The following is a 22,603-nucleotide window of genomic DNA, read 5'->3' as shown; positions in this document are numbered from 1 at the left end:
AAAGGGCTGAGGGGGAGAGGGCTGAGAGAGAGAGGGCTGAGGGGGAGAGGGCTGAGGGGGAGAGAGCTGGGAGAGAGAGGGCTGAGGGAGAGAGGGCTGGGAGAGAGAGGGCTGGGAGAGAGAGGGCTGAGGGAGAGAGAGGGCTGGGAGAGAGAGGGCTGAGGGAGAGAGAGGGCTGGGAGAGAGAGGGCTGAGGGAGAGAGAGGGCTGGGAGAGAGAGGGCTGGGAGAGAGAGGGCTGAGGGAGAGAGGGCTGGGAGAGAGAGGGCTGGGAGAGAGAGGGCTGAGGGAGAGAGGGCTGGGAGAGAGAGGGCTGAGGGAGAGAGGGCTGAGAGAGAGAGGGCTGAGGGGGAGAGGGTTGAGGGGGAGAGGGCTGAGGGGTAGAGGGCAGAGATAGAGAGGGCTGAGGGGGAGAGGGCTGGGAGAGAGAGGGCTGAGGGAGAGAGGGCTGGGAGAGAGAGGGCTGAGGGGAGAGGGCTGGGAGAGAGAGGGCTGAGGGGGAGAGGGCTGAGGGAGAGAGGGCTGGGAGAGAGAGGGCTGAGGGGTAGAGGGCAGAGAGAGAGGGCTAAGAGGGAGAGGGTTGAGAGAGAAAGGGTTGATAGAGAGGGCTGAGGGGGAGAGGGCTGAGGGCAGAGGGAGAGAGGGCTGAGGGGGAGATGGCTAAGGGGGAGAGGGCTGAGAGAGAGGGCTGAGGGGGAGATAGCTGAGGGGGAGAGGGCTGAGAAAGAGGGCTGAGGGGGAGAGGGCTGAGAGAGAACTGGGTTAAGGGTAGAGGGCTGAGAAGGAGGGCTAGAAGAGAGAGAACGGACTGGGACAGACAGACAGTCTGTCTCTCTGACTGACCAGACACAAGTCTTCATTCACTGCGCCCACTAAAACAGCAGTTTGGGTTGGTAGGCTGAGCTTTAAACATGAGTAGAAAACGAGAAGAAGCTGGTCTCCTGTTATCCCAGCTCGGCCTGCTTGCCTGTCTGTCTGTCTGTCGCTCGCTGTGTGTGTGTGACAGAGAGAGAGGGTTCTGTGCTTCATGGTAGAACTGATGCCCACACGCTTCACAAAGGTGTGTCTGTGAGTGACTGCTATTTTCATTACCTTACATCAGACAGAGACAGAGACAGACAGACAGAGGGTTGAAATAGTCCATTGTCCTTACTCCTGACCTATGGGACCTAAGTCAAGTGATATACTTTGTAGATGTCTCCATTGACCGAAGTCTCCCACACTGATCATCAGTCAAGTATTTGGAGACAAACTGTTAAAGCTGCCACCAACTGAGCACTACAGCCATTTCTGTTAGCCTTTAAGCCTAGCCTTGGTACTTTATAAACAATGTAGCCACCAAGTCTCAGCACTTTATCAGCCCACAGTGCATATCAAAACCAGAAGCATAGCAGGACCATTCTCTCTACGCCAGACAATCTTGGAACATTCCAAGGTGTTTAGTGGCTTACAGTATGTGCCATTCAAGGCCATCAATGCATTTGATTATTCTCTGGTTGTTTATATGATGTTCTGTCTGCAATGCACAATAAATCGTGTATTTCTCCTCCTGGACCCACATTGATGTATAACTGTAAAATAATAGTGCTATAACATGGAATGGGTCGGCTGACTACCCATAATTACCACATTGGGTGTAGGTCATTAGCAGCCACATAGCACCTGGAAGGAGCACACCAAATGATGCTCAGTTTTATCACAGGTATCTAGTTACAGTAAACAGAGAGGGGCAGAGGTTTTACAGACAGTGATTAATTAACCCCTTCTTCAGTAAACAGAGAGGGGCAGAGGTTTTACAGACAGTGATTAATTAACCCCTTCTTCAGTAAACAGAGAGGGGCAGAGGTTTTACAGACAGAGATTAATTAACCCCTTCTTCAGTAAACAGAGAGGGGCAGAGGTTTTACAGACAGAGATTAATGAACCCCTTCTTCAATAAACAGAGAGGGGCAGAGGTTTTACAGACAGAGATTAATTAACCCCTTCTTCAGTAAACAGAGAGGGGCAGAGGTTTTACAGACAGAGATTAATGAACCCCTTCTTCAATAAACAGAGAGGGGCAGAGGTTTTACAGACAGAGATTAATTAACCCCTTCTTCAGTAAACAGAGAGGGGCAGAGGTTTTACAGACACTGATTAATTAACCCCTTCTTCAGTAAACAGAGAGGGGCAGAGGTTTTACAGACAGTGATTAATTAACCCCTTCTTCAGTAAACAGAGAGGGGCAGAGGTTTTACAGACACTGATTAATGAACTCATTCTTCAATAAACAGAGAGGGGCAGAGGTTTTACAGACAGTGATTAATTAACCCTTTCTTCAGTAAACAGAGAGGGGCAGAGGTTTTACAGACAGAGATTAATTAACCCCTTCTTCAGTAAACAGAGAGGGGCAGAGGTTTTACAGACAGAGATTAATTAACCCCTTCTTCAGTAAACAGAGAGGGGCAGAGGTTTTACAGACAGTGATTAATTAACCTCTTCTTCAGTAAACAGAGAGAGGCAGAGGTTTTACAGACAGTGATTCATTAACCCCTTCTTCAGTAAACAGAGAGGGGCAGAGGTTTTACAGACAGAGATTAATTAACCCCTTCTTCAGTAAACAGAGAGGGGCAGAGGTTTTACAGACACTGATTAATTAACCCCTTCTTCAGTAAACAGAGAGGGGCAGAGGTTTTACAGACAGTGATTAATTAACCCCTTCTTCAGTAAACAGAGAGGGGCAGAGGTTTTACAGACAGTGATTAATTAACCCCTTCTTCAGTAAACAGAGAGGGGCAGAGGTTTTACAGACAGAGATTAATTAACCCCTTCTTCAGTAAACAGAGAGGGGCAGAGGTTTTACAGACACTGATTAATTAACCCCTTCTTCAATAAACAGAGAGGGGCAGAGGTTTTACAGACATAGATTAATTAACCCCTTCTTCAGTAAACAGAGAGGGGCAGAGGTTTTACAGACACTGATTAATTAACCCCTTCTTCAATAAACAGAGAGGGGCAGAGGTTTTACAGACAGTGATTCATTAACCCCTTCTTCAATAAACAGAGAGGGGCAGAGGTTTTACAGACAGTGATTAATTAACCCCTTCTTCAGTAAACAGAGAGGGGCAGAGGTTTTACAGACAGTGATTAATTAACCCCTTCTTCAGTAAACAGAGAGGGGCAGAGGTTTTACAGACAGAGATTAATTAACCCCTTCTTCAGTAAACAGAGAGGGGCAGAGGTTTTACAGACACTGATTAATTAACCCCTTCTTCAATAAACAGAGAGGGGCAGAGGTTTTACAGACATAGATTAATTAACCCCTTCTTCAGTAAACAGAGAGGGGCAGAGGTTTTACAGACACTGATTAATTAACCCCTTCTTCAATAAACAGAGAGGGGCAGAGGTTTTACAGACAGTGATTCATTAACCCCTTCTTCAATAAACAGAGAGGGGCAGAGGTTTTACAGACAGTGATTCATTAACCCCTTCTTCAGTAAACAGAGAGGGGCAGAGGTTTTACAGACAGAGATTAATTAACCCCTTCTTCAGTAAACAGAGAGGGGCAGAGGTTTTACAGACAGTGATTAATTAACCCCTTCTTCAGTAAACAGAGAGGGGCAGAGGTTTTACAGACAGTGATTAATTAACCCCTTCTTCAGTAAACAGAGAGGGGCAGAGGTTTTACAGACAGAGATTAATTAACCCCTTCTTCAGTAAACAGAGAGGGGCAGAGGTTTTACAGACAGTGATTAATTAACCCCTTCTTACAGGCAATCATTTAAAAAACAAACTCAATGAAACTTGACCATCACAGCTATTTTATGTGTGTGTGTGTGTGTGTGTGTGTGTGTGTGTGTGTGTGTGTGTGTGTGTGTGTGTGTGTGTGTGTGTGTGTGTGTGTGTGTGTGTGTGTGTGTGTGTGTGTGTGTGTGTGTGTGTGTGTGTACAGTGCATTCGTAAAGTATTCCGACCCCTTCACTAATCCCACATTTTGTTACATTACAGCCTTATTCTAAAATTGATTAAAATCCCCCCCCCCCTCATCAATCTAAACATAATACCCCATAATGGCAAAGCAAAAACTTTTTTATAGACATTTTTGTTCATGTATTCAAAATTTACAACGGAAATATAACATTTACATAAGTATTCAGACCCTTTACTCAGTACTTTGGTGAAGCATCTTTGGCAGCGATTACAGCCTCGGGTCTTCTTGGGTATGACGCTAGATGCTTGGCACACCTGTATTTGGGGAGTTTCTCCCATTCTTCTCTGCAGATCCTCTCAAGCGCTGCCAAGCTTGTAGCGTCATACCCAAGAAGACCCGAGGCTGTAATCGCTGCCAAAGGTGCTTCCATTTTAGAATAAGGCTGTAATACAACAAAATGTGGAATAAGTCAAGGGGTCTAAATACTCTCAAAGTCCAACAGCACACCACACCATACACCACACCATACACCACACCATACACCATACCATACACCACACCATACACCACACCATACACCACACCATACACCACACCATACACCACACCATACACCATACCATACACCACACCTTACACCATACCATACACCACACCATACACCATACCATACACCACACCATACACCACACCATACACCATACCATACACCACACCATACACCACACCATACACCATACACCATACCATACACCACACCTTACACCATACCATACACCACACCATACACCATACCATACACCAGACCATACACCATACACCATACCATACACCACACCATACACCACACCATATACCATACCATACACCACACCATACACCATACACCATACCATACACCACACCATACACCACACCATACACCATACACCATACCATACACCACACCATACACCATACACCATACCATACACCACACCATACACCACACCATACACCATACCATACACCACACCATACACCATACACCATACCATACACCACACCATACACCACACCATACACCATACCATACACCACACCATACACCACACCATACACCATACACCATACACCATACACCATACACCATACACCACACCATACATCACACCATACACCATTCCATATACAGGAATACAACAGAAGTTTAATAGACTAAATAATACAAAACCTTCCCATTCAAAAGACACCAGCTATAGTATAACATAAGCTTATGCATATGTAAACTAGGTTTGCTCAAAATGATTGACACTTGTTGCTCTGTACAAACAAATGCAAATATCCATGATTAACTCCACATAATCAATATCTTTCTCCAAGCTGATAGCCTTTGAAACAGGAGCGATGTCAAAGAGCGTAATCTTCCCCAGCCGAGCCTCCAGCCGTGGATCCCCTGCAGTCCATCACAAAGCTTTCAGTGGCATTCATTGAAAATGACAACTGGCTGTCCATCTTAAAGCAATTCAAAACATGGGTGGGGGGGGGGCAGATGACTGCTAATGCTCACATGCTAGACCCGGTGGAGATCATAATAGATTTGCCCCTTCATAAATACCGCTGGGCAAAAAATAGACCCACAGCCAACCTCCCAATGAGTCTGTGCACCTCTTCACCCCAACAATACACCAAGCAAACCTGCATGCAGTTTGTGAAAACATGCCTTCGCTCAGTAAATCAAAGTGTCTAACACTGCAGTACTCTACCACTAGGTTAGGGAACATCACAGAAAGAGTACAAGTTATTAATAACCCAACTAGATTAATAGACTTGCATTCAATATGTCAGGAATCAAACTATATAACCACCAATTAGACAATCAGTTAAGTACCAAAAACAAAAGAATATAGACCATGCTGAAGTTTGTTATAAGTTAGCACAGACAGACAGACAGACAGACAGACAGACAGACAGACAGACAGACAGACAGACAGACAGACAGACAGACAGACAGACAGACAGACAGACAGACAGACAGACAGACAGACAGACAGACAGACAGACAGACAGACAGACAGACAGACAGACAGACAGACAGACAGACAGACAGACAGACAGACAGACAGACAGACAGACAGACAGACAGACAGTCCTGCAGTAACAGCGATGGAGTAGATAGTCCTGTATTGGGCTACTCACCATCAGTCCCGGGTCTCAGTGAAGCCAGTCCAGTCACCAGCAGTACAGTCCTCCAGGCCCATCCCCACGGCAACCACACAGCCACCATCCTACTGTTTTGCACCACCGCACGCACAATCCCTGAGACACTAGCTGGCAACACAGCTCGCCACTACGCAGAGAGGATGTGTGTGTGACTCTACGTGAGTGAGTGCCAGTCCCCCTCTGTCTCTTCTGCGATCTCAGGAACTCCTCACAACACACTGCCACCCTGCAGCCTCCAGCGCTATGCACTGACAGCCTGGGAGAGAGAGGAAGAGAGAGAGAGAGGAGAGGAGGAGGAGGAGGAGGAGGGAGTTACTCAGTTGCTCTCTGTCACAGCGTTGTTTGACCAGCCTTTTCTCTGAACACCTCGTGGGGAGAACAACAGAGGTAAAGCTAAGCCTCCCTGGACCCCACCACACACACACACACACACACACACACACACAGACGCAAACACACATGCAAACACACACACATAAATACCCACTGGCACACATACACTCACGTTCAAAAAGTAGGACATTGGCAGAGGGGCAAAAGAGGGCAGCAAGGGGAGTAGTGGAGCTAAAGTTGGGTTGAATGGGGTCTGTGAAAGGGCATATATAAAACCAGTTTGTCCTCTGAAGACAGAGACACAGAGAGGCTGAAAGCATGGAGGATGAGAGGGAAAGTAAGAATGTTTCTCATAGATTCAAGGCAATGTGTTTTTGTTACTTCTTCCAGTGGAAGAAGTGCCGATGTATCTCAGAATATCTCTGGGGTCCAGGAGAGAAGCTCCTGTGTGTGACAGCTCATCTCAGACCAGTTACAGAGCAGTAGGCAAAGTGTGAAGCAAACACACACGGCCTGACACACACGCGTGTACACATTGACAAAAGCTCTTCACAGGTCATGTGATTATCACCCACACCTCCAGCTAGGAACACACCCCCCTCTCTCACCAATCCACTTATACACACACACACACACACACACACACACACACACACACACACACACACACACACACACACACACACACACACACACACACACACACACACACACACACACACACACACACACACACACACACACACACACACACACACACACACACAGCCTCCCAATTGGACCAAATTCCACCAGGCAGCACAATACTTTCTGTGGGTTATAACCTTAAAAGGATTAGCCTAACTATTACCAAGATTATATCAAGTTTGCTAGAGTGCCCCTCAAAACAGTTCGCTGTGGTGTGAAGGTGTAACAGGGCCAAATAACATACGGTGTCATTCTATGCCGTGATTTTGTGGAGGGTGTGTGTTTAACAACGAGAGATAAAAAAAATCTGTGGTCCAAATGGTGGGGTGAGCGGTAGGTGGCCAAATAAAGACAATACCAGCTGCCATATTGTCCTGATGGCAGTGAAGAATGTGGTTAGAGGAAAAGCAACCAAATGGGCTGATCTTCTCCTACACCTGTTATGTCTCCATAAGGACCTCCGTGAACAGCAGCTTGAATCCACTTCTCTCCCAGCCAGGATAGGGGCTTCTCTCCCAGCCAGGATAGGGGCTTCTCTCCCAGCCAGGATAGGGGGCTTCTCTCCCAGCCAGGATAGGGGCTTCTCTCCCAGCCAGGATAGGGGGCTTCTCTCCCAGCCAGGATAGGGGCTTCTCTCCCAGCCAGGATAGGGGGCTTCTCTCCCAGCCAGGATAGGGGCTTCTCTCCCAGCCAGGATAGGGGGCTTCTCTCCCAGCCAGGATAGGGGGCTTCTCTCCCAGCCAGTATAGGGGGCTTCTCTCCCAGCCAGGATAGGGGGCTTCTCTCCCAGCCAGGATAGGGGCTTCTCTCCCAGCCAGGATAGGGGCTTCTCTCCCAGCCAGGATAGGGGGCTTCTCTCCCAGCCAGGATAGGGGCTTCTCTCCCAGCCAGGATAGGGGCTTCTCTCCCAGCCAGGATAGGGGCTTCTCTCCCAGCCAGGATAGGGGGCTTCTCTCCCAGCCAGTATAGGGGGCTTCTCTCCCAGCCAGGATAGGGGGCTTCTCTCCCAGCCAGGATAGGGGCTTCTCTCCCAGCCTGGATAGGGGGCTTCTCTCCCAGCCAGGATAGGGGCTTCTCTCCCAGCCAGGATAGGGGGCTTCTCTCCCAGCCAGGATAGGGGGCTTCTCTCCCAGCCAGGATAGGGGGCTTCTCTCCCAGCCAGGATAGGGTGCTTCTCTCCCAGCCTGGATAGGGGGATTCTCTCCCAGCCAGGATAAGGGGCTTCTCTCCCAGCCAGGATAGGAGGCTTCTCTCCCAGCCAGGATAGGGGCTTCTCTCCCAGCCAGGATAGGGTGCTTCTCTCCCAGCCAGGATAGGGTGCTTCTCTCCCAGCCTGGATAGGGGGCTTCTCTCCCAGCCTGGATAGGGGGCTTCTCTCCCAGCCTGGATAGGGGGCTTCTTTCCCATTCAGGATAGGGGACAGGACAGGGGGTCAGTAGACAAGGGCTGTAGTCTGGAACTCTTTCCCTGCAAGGCTGTATGTCTATCTGTCACTCCTGATTTGCGCAGCGCTCTGGATTAAATGTGATAAGTCTGCCTTTCCTGGAGCACGAGTGCATGAGGAGGGATGTGAACGGGTCAGCGCACCTCACACACCCCCTCTGAGCTGCATCAAACGCCCAGCGTGGAGTCCCCCTGCCCTGATCAAGCAGCCGCGAAGAACCAGGGAGATGTGAGGGTGTTTGGGGGGGTAAGGGGCGCAGCAGGTGGGGGTGGTTGGTGGGGGTCTGGTCGGGCAGATAAAGGAGTTTTGGAAGTAGCGGCGGGCTGGTGGGCTGGCTGGTGTTTTGAGATGTTAAATTAACCCTTTCTATCCTGACCGCTTTCACTATTGCTTTGATTCCTCTGCTGAGCTCCAAACCGCAGATCCTCTTTTCAAGTCTTGTTCCATATAGCCAGCCATCTGTTGGTTAGGTTTCTTAAGAAGAACAATCTGTCAGCACATTGACAGCTTCATGCAACCACACTGTTATTAGCTGTTGCTCTCCAACTAAACCCTGATCAGTGAAACAGGAGTATTTGCTTGGACATGCAAAGCACCTGTATACAACAGCTTGACTCATTTGGCTGGTACTTGGTGTCATTGTTGGTTATCACTACCACCCACAAATATGACCTTTGAGAACAGTTGCAAAAAAACATTAGCAGTAATGGGGCATGAAAATATGCCCAGCTTCTCAAAATTCAAAAAGGAAAACTTTGAGACAAAACAACTTTTGTCATACTGCAAGAGAAATGGTGAAGAATAACCTCACCACTAAGCCATGGCAACAAAAGGCCGTGACAACAACCCAGATGATTAAATTACAATGGACCAGCGAAGGAATGCGTGTCATGAGCAATGTTCCGCCGACGGCCACACTGACCCCGGGCTCCGTGAGAAATGGGGGGGAGGGATTTGCCTGAGGCCTCAGAAAAATTGGGGGACTATCGGCAGCTCAGTGGTTGAACTTGCTGCTGTCACACAATCTAGGGCTGAATTTTCACAGTTTATTACCGTGGCAACACAGCTGCCTGGAGCAGGGAGCCCAATCAGGGTGCAGGGATGGAGAGGACTGCGACATCATGTTTATCCCAAGGCCAGACAGTGAGACGTACCTCCTTTTGTGGAGCGCTCATCATCCTCATTTCACATGAAGAACACTGAGATCTTGTTAAATACACCCAGCTCCCATCTTCCACCAGGCTCCTGGGTTTTCTATAGAGCCAAGTTTGTGGGATAATAACCAATGCGGTTAAAATGTTTTTTAAATAAAACGTATCCACCTGCTTTGGCAGTTTGACACGATACCAGTTTCAGAAGCAGCAGCGTAAGTGTATGACGCAGCACTCTCTAAATCATTATGTGGATCCCATATATAAATGATCTCCCATTTAAATGTGACCCCCCCCTTCTCTCCAGTCCACAGCTCTCCTCTCCTGCAGAGTCTCATCCAGAGAGAGAAGAAAGAACCTTATGAATATGCAAGAGCCACACAATGGCAACGGCACAGAGATTATACTCCGATTCAAGCTTTGAAGTCCAAAAGAAAGAGTGAGTAGAAAGAAAATCAAACTTTATTGAAGGACAGTAAAAGACTGTCAGAGCAGGGCTCTCTCTCTCTGTGAGGGAGCTGCGGAAAGCACTTATATTTCTGCAGATGATAATAGATAAGACTCCTCCGCAAACCCATTCCACAAGATAATGATAGCTGGCCTTAATTCTGAGATTCTGTATTCAGCAGTTTTGAAATAAAAACACAATTGAGAACACAAAGGGAACGAGAAACAAGGTCGTAGTATACAGAAGGACAGAACAGTTTTTCCAATTGTCATTTCTGAAAATAAAACTGAATGCCACCAACTTCAAATGCAATTGGGGCCATTTAGTCGACTGATCGATTGTTTGGTTGATAGGCTGTTAGTCGACCAACATTTCTTTAGGCCAGCAGCAGCCCCCCAAAAAAAATCACTCTAAGACATGTGCTACTGAAATTGTATATGGTTATATTACGTAGGAACAATGGTGCAACACTAATAAAAATATGATTATTTTATAACAGATGCGCTTTCTCACGTGATGGATAACAGTTACTCTCCACGGTTCTGAAACAGTGCGCTGCTGAGTTAACCAGGATATTGGTGAAGGGAACAAAGCTGTGGAGGCAGCAGTGGAGTTAGAAGATGAAAAAACAGCCATTGCCTTAATTGGCTAAGAAAAGTGAGGAGAGGAAACCACAACTTTAATTAGGTCTATAATCAACAGCCTAACTTTTAAATGTGCCTGGCTTTATAAATCATCCATATACTGTATATCTACAGAAATAAGACAGAACCTGCTTCTGTTGCCTGTTTGAGTGTTTGTTTGAGTGTTTGTGAGCACCAACCACAACATGTTGGATAAACAACTTTACACATTCGGCTGTTTTTAATAAAGGCTTTACTTGTCATGTTTTGTCATATATTGTCATGTCTTGTCCCTGTGCTTTCTCTTCTATTCGTTTCCCCCTGCTGGTCTTATTAGGTTTCTTTCCCTCTCTCTATCCCCCTCTCTCTCTATCGTTCCGTTCCTGCTCCCAGCTGTTCCTCATTCTCCTAACGACCTCGTTTACTCTTTCACACCTGTCCCCTATTTTGCCCTCTGATTAAGTCTCTATTTCTCTCTCTGTTTCTGCTTCTGTCCTTGTCGGATCCTTGTTTGCTGTGCTGTGTTCTTGTTCCGTCCTGTCGTGTTTTTGCCTTCATCAGATGCTGCGTGTGAGCAGGTGTCTCTGTCAGCTACGGCCTGCGCCTACCCGAAGGGACCTGCAGTCTGTGGCCGCTTATCCTGTTATTCCCCTCTACAGACTAGAGGATTTCTGTTATTCCCTGTTTGGACATTTCCTGTTAAGGATTCAGGATTTGTTATTTTCTGTTTGGACTTGAATAAACTCTGTTTCTGTTAAGTCGCTTTTGGGTCGTCACTCACCTGCATAACATTACTTTAAAAAATGTTTGAGAACAGCCTCTGGTATTATTTATAATTGATTTAGTGTTGTTTACACGGTTCCAAATTGTCTGAAAGTTACATTTATAATAACCATTCTTTTTCTTGACCTCCTTATTGTTATTATTGCTATTATTGTTATGATCATCATTATTATATTAATAAGTCATGTCATTATCATAAACACTGTTGTAGGCTTAGTATGGCAGCCTTGTATAACCACCATTGAGCTGTCGTCCTAAGAGCATTCTGTTTCGTCTTAATACCGTAACATACTTAGGCCTATATTTCAATACTTCTATAAGCTACAATCATTCATTATACGAGTCATTCAAGCATTTTAGTTTTAAAATAAAATAACAAAGCAACCCTTGAATAATTAGCGTAAAGCAATAAATAAACCTTTCCATTTTGGAATTTGCATTCATGAATGAATGCGACTGGTTTTAGAATTTGCTGTAATAAAGGCGTTACAACAGACTCTCTGGTACGCTTGTCATTTATTTTAGTGTTGTTTACATTGTTGCAAACGGTCAGATAAATTATATTGTAAGCTAAAGGCACATGTTTGGGACATAATATACATGCAGCGCTGGCTCCTTACCTTATTTTTCTTGATCTCCAATATTTTCCACAACTAGTCAAATGTATTCCACACACCGGGGTGGCAGGTAGCCTAGTGGTTAGAGCGTTGGGCCAGTAACCGAAAGGTTGCTAGATTGAATCCTCGTGCTGACAAGGTAAAAATCTGTCGTTCTGCTCCTGAACAAGGCAGTTAACACACTGTTCCTAAGCCAACATTGTAAATAAGAATTTGTTCTTAACTGACTTGCCTAGTTAAATAAAGGTTAAATTAAAAAAGACATCTGACTTCCCTTTACCTTCTGAGCAACCAGTAAACATTCCCCCATTTTGTGTTTATTTGTCACATCCTCTGCATCCATTTTCTGTCACATGTGTTACGGTGTTCAGAGTTTGTTATAACCAATTTTGTGATGTGATTATGATATGCTATAGGATAGGCCCTATTGGTTACGTGCATGCGATGCATACATGTGTCATGTAAAGAGAGCAAGAGTTGAGGGTATAGGGACTGTTTTTCCTAAACAAATGAGGGATTTCGGGAAAGAGAACTTTTCAATCAGAAATGCCTATAATTATGTTGCGGCTTCAGCAACATGGACAGAGCGATAAACACTGTTGATGTTATGAGGTGGTCACTGCAGCAGGGAGGAGAGAAAGACAACACTATAAACACTGTTGATGTTATGAGGTGGTCGCTGCAGCAGGGAGGAGAGAAAGACAACACTATAAACACTGTTGATGTTATGAGGTGGTCGCTGCAGCAGGGAGGAGAGAAAGACAACACTATAAACACTGTTGATGTTATGAGGTGGTCGCTGCAGCAGGGAGGAGAGAAAGACAACACTATAAACACTGTTGATGTTATGAGGTGGTCGCTGCAGCAGGGAGGAGAGAAAGACAACACTATAAACACTGTTGATGTTATGAGGTGGTCGTTGCAGCAGGGAGGAGAGAAAGACAACACTATAAACACTGTTGATGTTATGATGTGGTCGCTGCAGCAGGGAGGAGAGAAAGACAACACTATTAACACTGTTGATGTTATGAGATGGTCGCTGCAGCAGGGAGGAGAGAAAGACAACACTATTAACACTGTTGATGTTATGAGATGGTCGCTGCAGCAGGGAGGAGAGAAAGACAACACTATAAACACTGTTGATGTTATGAGGTGGTCGCTGCAGCAGGGAGGAGAGAAAGACAACACTATAAACACTGTTGATGTTATGAGGTGGTCGCTGCAGCAGGGAGGAGAGAAAGACAACACTATAAACACTGTTGATGTTATGAGGTGGTCGCTGCAGCAGGGAGGAGAGAAAGACAACACTATAAACACTGTTGATGTTATGAGGTGGTCGCTGCAGCAGGGAGGAGAGAAAGACAACACTATAAACACTGTTGATGTTATGAGGTGGTCGTTGCAGCAGGGAGGAGAGAAAGACAACACTATAAACACTGTTGATGTTATGAGGTGGTCGCTGCAGCAGGGAGGAGAGAAAGACAACACTATAAACACTGTTGATGTTATGAGGTGGTCGCTGCAGCAGGGAGGAGAGAAAGACAACACTATAAACACTGTTGATGTTATGAGGTGGTCGCTGCAGCAGGGAGGAGAGAAAGACAACACTATAAACACTGTTGATGTTATGAGGTGGTCGTTGCAGCAGGGAGGAGAGAAAGACAACACTATAAACACTGTTGATGTTATGAGGTGGTCGCTGCAGCAGGGAGGAGAGAAAGACAACACTATAAACACTGTTGATGTTATGAGGTGGTCGCTGCAGCAGGGAGGAGAGAAAGATAACACTATAAACACTGTTGATGTTGTGAGATGGTCGCTGCAGCAGGCAGGAGAGAAAGATAACACTATAAACACTGTTGATGTTATGAGGTGGTCGCTGCAGCTGGGAGGAGAGAATGACAACACTACATTTACATTTACATTTAAGTCATTTAGCAGACGCTCTTATCGTCGTCACCGTCCTACTAGAAGTTGGCTCCCCTGCCTGTTCGGGTGGTGCTCGGCGGTCGTCGTCACCGTCCTACTAGAAGTTGGCTCCCCTGCCTGTTCGGGTGGTGCTCGGCGGTCGTCGTCACCGTCCTACTAGAAGTTGGCTCCCCTGCCTGTTCGGGTGGTGCTCGGCGGTCGTCGTCACCGTCCTACTAGAAGTTGGCTCCCCTGCCTGTTCGGGTGGTGCTCGGCGGTCGTCGTCACCGTCCTACTAGAAGTTGGCTCCCCTGCCTGTTCGGGTGGTGCTCGGCGGTCGTCGTCACCGTCCTACTAGAAGTTGGCTCCCCTGCCTGTTCGGGTGGTGCTCGGCGGTCGTCGTCACCGTCCTACTAGAAGTTGGCTCCCCTGCCTGTTCGGGTGGTGCTCGGCGGTCGTCGTCACCGTCCTACTAGAAGTTGGCTCCCCTGCCTGTTCGGGTGGTGCTCGGCGGTCGTCGTCACCGTCCTACTAGAAGTTGGCTCCCCTGCCTGTTCGGGTGGTGCTCGGCGGTCGTCGTCACCGTCCTACTAGAAGTTGGCTCCCCTGCCTGTTCGGGTGGTGCTCGGCGGTCGTCGTCACCGTCCTACTAGAAGTTGGCTCCCCTGCCTGTTCGGGTGGTGCTCGGCGGTCGTCGTCACCGTCCTACTAGAAGTTGGCTCCCCTGCCTGTTCGGGCGGTGCTCGGCGGTCGTCGTCACCGTCCTACTAGAAGTTGGCTCCCCTGCCTGTTCGGGTGGTGCTCGGCGGTCGTCGTCACCGTCCTACTAGAAGTTGGCTCCCCTGCCTGTTCGGGTGGTGCTCGGCGGTCGTCGTCACCGTCCTACTAGCCGCTACCGATCCCTTTTTCGTTTGTCTGTTGGTTTTGTCTTATTAGTTTCACCTGTGTGTATTTTAGTTGAATTATCTTCCCTATATGTAGTAGGTTGTCCCGCCCTTGTTTTGTGCGGGATTGTTTTTGTTACTCTGTTGGTTGTGGTTTTCATGTGTGTATTCTCCGGACTGTTTGGTCCTGTGTTTGGGCTGGACTGTTCTATGCACCCTGTATGTTGGCGTGACCATGTTTGGCCGGAGAATAAATCACAATGTACTGAACCCTGCTCTCTGCGCCTGATTCCAACCCACCACTCCTAGTATCCCGTGACAGAATGAGACAAGCTCACTGCGTATAGTTGATTTGATTGAAACAAATAGGATATGTCTATATATGGAAAAAATACATGTTTGAACATTTCAACGCAAGTCAATAATTACAGTGATTGAGTGAACCTACATGTACATATTCCCTCAATTACTGTGACAAACCTGTTCCCCCGCACAGTGACTCTGTACCGGTACACACTGTATATTTTATTGTTGCTCTTTAATTATTTGTTATTTATCAATTTTTTATTTTTTATTAATTGTTTACTTCAGTTTATTTAGTAAATACTTTCTTAACACTTATGTTTTCTTAAAACTGCAATGTTGGATAAGGGCTTGTAAATAAGCATTTCACTGTAAGGTCTACACCTGTCAACACCTGTATTTGGCGCATGTGGAAAATAACATTTGATTTGATTGATATATGATTCAAACTAAAATATTTGAAGATGATCTGTTCTAGATTAAAGTAGTACAATGTATATCTATGTGTCAGTTTATTGCATAATTGCATAAGAAAACCCATGCAGAGACAAAAGTTATAATTAAGTCTAAGGTGCAGTGGGTGTTGACTGACTGACAGACAAGGGCCCAGGCCCACACACTTCCTGTGAGCTGAATGCCTGCAGTCCTACACTGGGCTGTATAAATGTCATGACGTTGGTTGGTGATGCTCGTAAACATCTCACATGTGCGCGCACGCACACACACACACACACACACACACACACACACACACACACACACACACACACACACACACACACACACACACACACACACACACACACACACACACACACACACACACACACACACACACACACACACACACACACACACACACACACACACACACACACACACAGATCCGGGCCAGGCAAGTTCCCTACACAGAGCTTACATTACTGAATGTTTCCATTATAAACACTGAGAAAACAAACAAGGCCAACATTTCACATCTGAATAAGCATTCATAAAACCTACTCAAAAGTAGAGGATGTAGAACGTTACTTCAGACACTTCTCAACAATGCAAGAAGGCACAAGGTAAACCCCGGTATTAGACTATGTTGTAACTGCTAATTGAGTTATTGGTCCTACATTGGTATGGAATGGGTTACAGCCCAACCATAAATAAAGAGCCTGGGAGACTGGGAGGAAGAAATTGGTGTGTTTCTTTGTATTAATCTGTGAAATTTCTCTGTAGCTAAAACAATAGCTGGAATAATTACAGTTTGGTAGCAGCATTTATAAAACATGAACCGTACAGTCTATTGGGTGACGAGACAGATTTTCTCTGCTGCCCAGGGGAAGAGGCTGGACGAGCCGCTACAGTGAGTCACACCCTTAAAGGGCTTCTGTAGACAGTGGTGTTAGAGGGCCATCCTACCTGCAGCTGTAAAGCCCATCCGTCATGGCCCAGACTACTGTGAATTAGGACATGTCTACATCTCAGGGCACTTTTACTACACAGACACTTAGATTTTAGTTGACTGTGTTTCTTACAGAATCCCTAATTGGTTGACAGACACGTCTACAGAAAACATAGAAAGCCTGTGTAAACGTTCTCTCTATTGAAAAACAGTGATATGGTACATTTTTACATTGACATTGTTGTAAAGTAAGAGTCTGAAGTGTTATAAATTGTACGTGGAAGAATAACATATGATTCCATCGTTTGGTTTCCATTTGTTTATTGGCCCATTTGTTCAGGAGGAATGTGTTGGTTGCTCCAAGACAGAGGGAAGGAAGAAAGGAGGTGAAAAGCAAGAACAGTGGAAGATAGAAAGGGGAAGTTATTTCACGTCAGGCTGACAGTAGTGAGATTCCAGTCGTAGCAAACACTGACTCAGGACATTCTTCAGAACGAGCTGTCAACCAGCCTAGTCTAGCGGCGTTTGTGACTCAACTGAACAAATATGTCACACACAGGAAGTGGGTCCTTTTTACTGGTCCCACCACAAGTGCTCTACATTTTAAAAAGCATGTTGAGACGGCAAAATATCTCAGGTCAAATGTAACTCAGCTCTCTCGAAATGACCTCTAAAATGTCAAATGATTTATATCTAGTTGATACTTATCTACCCAGAAACTGTCAAAACAACACGTGGTGCCTGGGTAGTGTTAACAAAAAGACGGAAGATATTCATGCCCCAAATCTCCATATCTCTGCTTGCTGGCGCATTGAGCTCCAGTGAAAGGTCTGTTATTCTAGTACAGTACGTGCCTATGCACTGGATCTATTTAACAACAGTGCACCTGAATCACACCTGCTCCTTACGTTCCACCCATGGGCACCTTCGTTACTCAACAGCCACACAACCCTGGAGATGTTTGGCCTCTCACTGCAGAGAAGGTGCTCCAAAGAATGAAAGGGTTCTTGTGGTTTTCCATGGCCAGGGCAGGCAAACCCAGTCACTGGCCAAGAACAGCACATATCTCTCTCTCTCTCTTTCACTCCACCTCTCACTTTCCCTCTCTCTGTCAGTGTGTTCTGCTCACAGAGCCTAGTCTCGCCTGCCTGTAGCCGGATTCTTTCCAATGAGAGGGCTACCTTGTTTGTGTCAACAGCAGGCTTGCCATAAGTTTCCCCTCTCCTGTAGTCATGCTCTTATTCAATCATTGAACACCTGATAATTTCTCAACTTCTCTAAAATATTTAAGGCAGGGGACATGTCCCCCCCCACATAGTGTAAATGTTTTATCATTGGAATGTCATGGGGGAAAAAGGCAACAATCTGCTTTAGGACCATGTGGACGCCTCCGAGCGGTCAGGTAGGCTGTTTGGAGTGTTTATCAGATTGGATAAAATATACACTAGCAATCACAAGTTTGGGGTCACGTAGAAATGTCCTTGTTTTTGAAGGAAAAACACATTTTTTGTCCATTAAAATAACATCAAATCGATCAGAAATAAAGTGTAGACATACTTGTTCTGAGAAATGAAGGCTATTCCATGCAATAACTTGCCAAGAAACTGAAGATCTCGTACAACGCTGTGTGCGACTCCCTTCACAGAACAGAGCAAACTGGCTCTGACCAGAATAGAAAGAGGAGTGGGAGGTCCCGGTGCACGACTGAGCAAGTGGACAAGTACATTACAGTTTCTAGTTTGAGAAACAGACGCCTCACAAGTCTTCAACTGGAAGACTCATTAAATAGTACCCGCAAAATACCATTCTCAACATCAACAATGAAGTGCCCCACCAGGAAGTCCAGGATCCAGTTGCAGAGGGAGGTGTTTGGTCCCAGGGGCCTTAGCTTAGTGATGAGCTTTGAGGACACTATGGTGTTGAAGGCTGAGCTGTAGTCAATGAATAGCATTCTCACATAGGTGTTCCTTTTGTCCAGGTGAAGAAAGGGCAGTGTGGAGTGTAATAAAGATTGCATCATCTGTGGATCTGTTTGGGTGGTATGCAAATTAAAGTGGGTCTTGGGTTTCTGGGATAATGGTGTTGATGTGAGCCATGACCAGCCTTTCAAACTTAATGGCTACAGATGTGAGTGCTACGGGTCGGTAGTCATTTAGGGAGTTTACCTTAGTGTTCTTGGCCACAGGGACTATGATGGTCTGCTTGAAACATGTTGGTATTACAGACTCAGACAGGGAGAGGTTGAAAATGTCGGTGAAGACACTTGCCAGTTGGTCAGCGCATGCTCGGAGTACACGCCCTGGTAATCCGTCTAGCCCAGCGGCCTTATGAATGTAGATCTGTTTAAAGGTCTTACTCTCATCGGCTGCGGAGAGCGTGATCACACAGTCGTCCGGAACAGCTGGTGCTCTCATGCATGTTTCAGTATTACTAGCCTCGAAGAGAAAACAGAAGTAATTTAGCTCGTCTGGTAGGCTCATGTCACTGGTCAACTCTCGGCTGTGCTTCTCTTTGTAGTCTGTAATAGTTTGCAAGCACTGCCACATCCAACGAGCGTCGGTGCCGGTGTTGTACGATTCGATCTTAGTCCTTTATTGACGCTTTGCCTGTTTGATGGTTCGTCAGAGGGCATAGCAGGATTTCTTATAAACTTTCGGGTCCCGCTCCTTGAAAGCGGCAGCTCTACCCTTTAGCTCAGTGCGGATGTTGCCTGTAATCCATGGCTTCTGGTTGGGGAATGTACGTACAGTCACTGTGGGGATGACGTCATCGATGCACTTATTGATGAAGCCAGTGACTGATGTGGTGTGCTCCTCAATGCCATCGGAAGAATCCCGGAACATATCCCAGTTTGTGCTCGCAAAACAGTCATGTAGCTTAGCATCTGCTTCATCTTGACAGAGTCACTGGTGCTTCCTGCTTTAATTTTTGCTTGTAAGCAGGAACCAGGAGGATAGAATTATGGTCAGATTTGCTTATGGCAGAATACAGCACATTGAGTGTGGTCTTAGTGCCAGCATCAGTCTGTGGTGGTATGTAGACAGCTATGAAAAATACAGATGAAAACTCTCAGGGTAAATAGTGTGGTCTACAGCTTACCATGAGATACTCTACCTCAAGCGAGCAAAACCTCAAGACTTCCTTAGATATTGTGCACCAGCTATTGTTTACAAATATACATAGACTGCCACCCCTTGACTTACCAGAGGCTGCTTTTCTATCCTGACGATACAGTGTATAAACAGACAGCTGTATGTTATTCATGTCGTCGTTCAGCCACAACTCGGTGAAACATAAGATATTACAGTTTTTAATGTCCCAGATATACGTGCTTTTAGTTTGTCCAATTTATTATACGGATCCTCACAAGGCACCCGATCTTTTCCGTCTCTTTCTCCTGCGAATGATGGGGAGGAGGGCCTGTTCGGGTGTCTGGAGTAAATCCCTCTCGTCCGACTCATTAACTTCTCTAGGATAGGGGGCAGCATTTGGAATTTTGGATGAAAAGCATGCCCAAATTCAACTGCCTGCTACTCATCCCCGGAAGATAAGATATGCATATTAGTAGTAGATTTGGATAGAAAACACTCTGAAGTGTCTAAAACTGTGTGAATCATGTCTGTGAGTGTAACAGAACTTATGTAGCAGGCGAAACCCCGAGGACAAACCATTCACATTTTGTTTTGTTTTGAGGTCACTCTCTTTTCAATGGGTTTTCATTGGGAATCCAGATTTTGGTTTTGGATTGGTTGAAATTGGAAATTGGTTGAGGTTATTCCTTTGTGTAATGAAGTATGGCCATCTTGAATGAGGGTCACTTCATGTGTACTGTTTGATAGAGGAGCATTACCAGAAAGCATGCTTCAGTTTGTTTTCTTCCTGTATTGAACACAGATCATCCCATCTTCAATTTATAGATTATTTACTTTAAAAAATAAAGTTGTATTAAAAAAGTAGTTTGAAATGTTTTGGCAAAGTTTACAGGTAACTTTTGAGATATTTTGTAGTCACGTTGCGCAAGTTGGAACCGGTGCTTTTCTGGATCAAACGCGCCAAATAAATGGACATTTTGGATATATATGGACGGAATTAATCGAACAAAAGGACCATTTGTGATGTTTATGGAACATATTGGAGTGCCAACAGAAGAAGCTCGTCAAAGGTAAGGCATGATTTATATTTTTATTTCTGTGTTTTGTGTCGCACCTGCAGGGTTGAAAATGTCTCTCTTTTGTTGATGGAGATGCTATTCTCAGATAATAGCATCGTTCGCCGAAAATACTTTTTGAAATCTGACATGTTGGCTGGATTCACAACACTTGTAGCTTTAATTTGTTAACTTACATGTGTGATTTCATGAAGTTAGATTTTCATAGGAATTTATTTGAATTTGGCGCTCTGCATTTTCTCTGGCTTTTGGCCAAGTGGGACGCTTCCATCCCACATATCCCAGAGAGGTTAAAGAGAAATCCTTTGTCCAGTTCAAGGTGAGAAATCACTGTTCTGATTTCCAGAAGCTCTTATCGGTCATAAGAGATGGTAGCAGCAACATTATGTACAAAATAAGTTACAAAAACCACAAAAAAACAAACAAAATAGCACGGTTGGTTAACTTCTTTGGGGTAGTGGGCAGTATTCGGAAGTTTGGATGTCTGAGGTGCCTGCTACTCAGACCTAAAAGCTAGGATATGCATATAATTGGTACTATTTGATAGAAAACACTCTGAAGTTTCTAAAACTGTTTGAATTATGTCTGTGAGTATAACAGAACTCTTTTGGCAGAGCACAATCGAGCAAAATCCATCCAGGGATTTTTTTTTTAGGTCAATCTGTTTTCTATTAGGTTTCTATGGCAAGCCCGTTTGAATAGAAATATGCTTGCAGTTCCTATCGGTTCCACTGCATGTCAACAGTCAACAGAAATTGGTTGAGGTTTTTCCTTTGTGTAATGAAGAAGTAGCCCTGTTCAGAACGAGGGTAGAGTGAAGTGTGCTGTTTGTTAGAGGCACGTGACCTGAAAGCACGCTCCACTTTGTTTTCCTCCGGTATTGAACACAGTTTATCCCGTCTCAAATGTTATAGATTATTTACGTAAAAAATACCTAAAGTTGTATTAGGAAAGCTGTTTGAAATACTTGGACAAAGAGTACTGGTAACCTATTAGGTATTTTGTAGTCATGTTGCGCGTGTTGGAACCTGTGTTTTCCTGGATCAAACGCGCCAAATAAATGGACATTTTGGATATATAACGACGAAATTAATCAAACAAAAGGACAATTTGTGATGTTTAATGGACATATTGGAGTGCCAACAAAAGAAGATCTTCAAAGGTAAGGCATGAATTATATCGTTATTTCTGAGTTTTGTGTCGCTCCTGGCGGGATGAAATATGATTGTCTGTGTTTGTTTCATGGGGTGCTGTCCTCAGATAATCACATGGTTTGCTTTCGCCTTAAAGCCTTTTTGAAATCTGACACTGGGGCTGGATAAACAAGAAGTCAAGCTTTAATTTGACATATTGCATGTATATTTTCAAGAATGTTAAATATTTACAATTCTGTAGTTTGAATTTTGCGCTCTGCAATTTCACTGGATGTTGGCCTAGAGTACCCTAGAGAGGTTTTAAGAGCCCATAAAATGAGAGCCATCTTCTCTGGCGCCATTTTTTATTTAACCAGGCAAGTCAGTTAAGAACACATTCTTATTTTCAATGACGGGCTGGGAACAGTGGGTTAACTGCCTGTTCAGGGGCAGAACGACAGATTTGTACCTTGTCAGCTCGGGGGTTTGAACTCACAACCTTCCGGTTACTAGTCCAACGCTCTAACCACTAGGCCACCCTGCCGCCCCCCGGCAGGGTATTTTCTCCCATCACTACTTAATAGCAGTTCTATTATATCAGCACTACAAATGCATTCACA

General features: G+C 45.5%; 1 protein-coding gene across 1 annotated transcript in view; it reads right to left on the bottom strand.

Annotated features, from left to right (window-relative positions):
* Window positions 1-22,603, bottom strand: part of LOC123999666 (bone morphogenetic protein receptor type-1B-like) — a 151,104-nt gene that overhangs the window by 39,452 nt on the left and 89,049 nt on the right. The window contains exon 3 of the mRNA XM_046305644.1: window positions 6,088-6,367. Within this exon, the coding sequence (XP_046161600.1) occupies window positions 6,088-6,175 (88 nt within the window). The 5' untranslated portion in view covers window positions 6,176-6,367. The remainder of the gene's footprint in view (window positions 1-6,087; window positions 6,368-22,603) is intronic.

This window comes from Oncorhynchus gorbuscha, linkage group LG16 (genome assembly GCF_021184085.1).
Source record: "Oncorhynchus gorbuscha isolate QuinsamMale2020 ecotype Even-year linkage group LG16, OgorEven_v1.0, whole genome shotgun sequence".
In the NCBI taxonomy this organism is placed as follows: Eukaryota; Metazoa; Chordata; class Actinopteri; order Salmoniformes; family Salmonidae; genus Oncorhynchus; species Oncorhynchus gorbuscha.
This window is presented reverse-complemented; position numbering and strand designations above follow the sequence as displayed.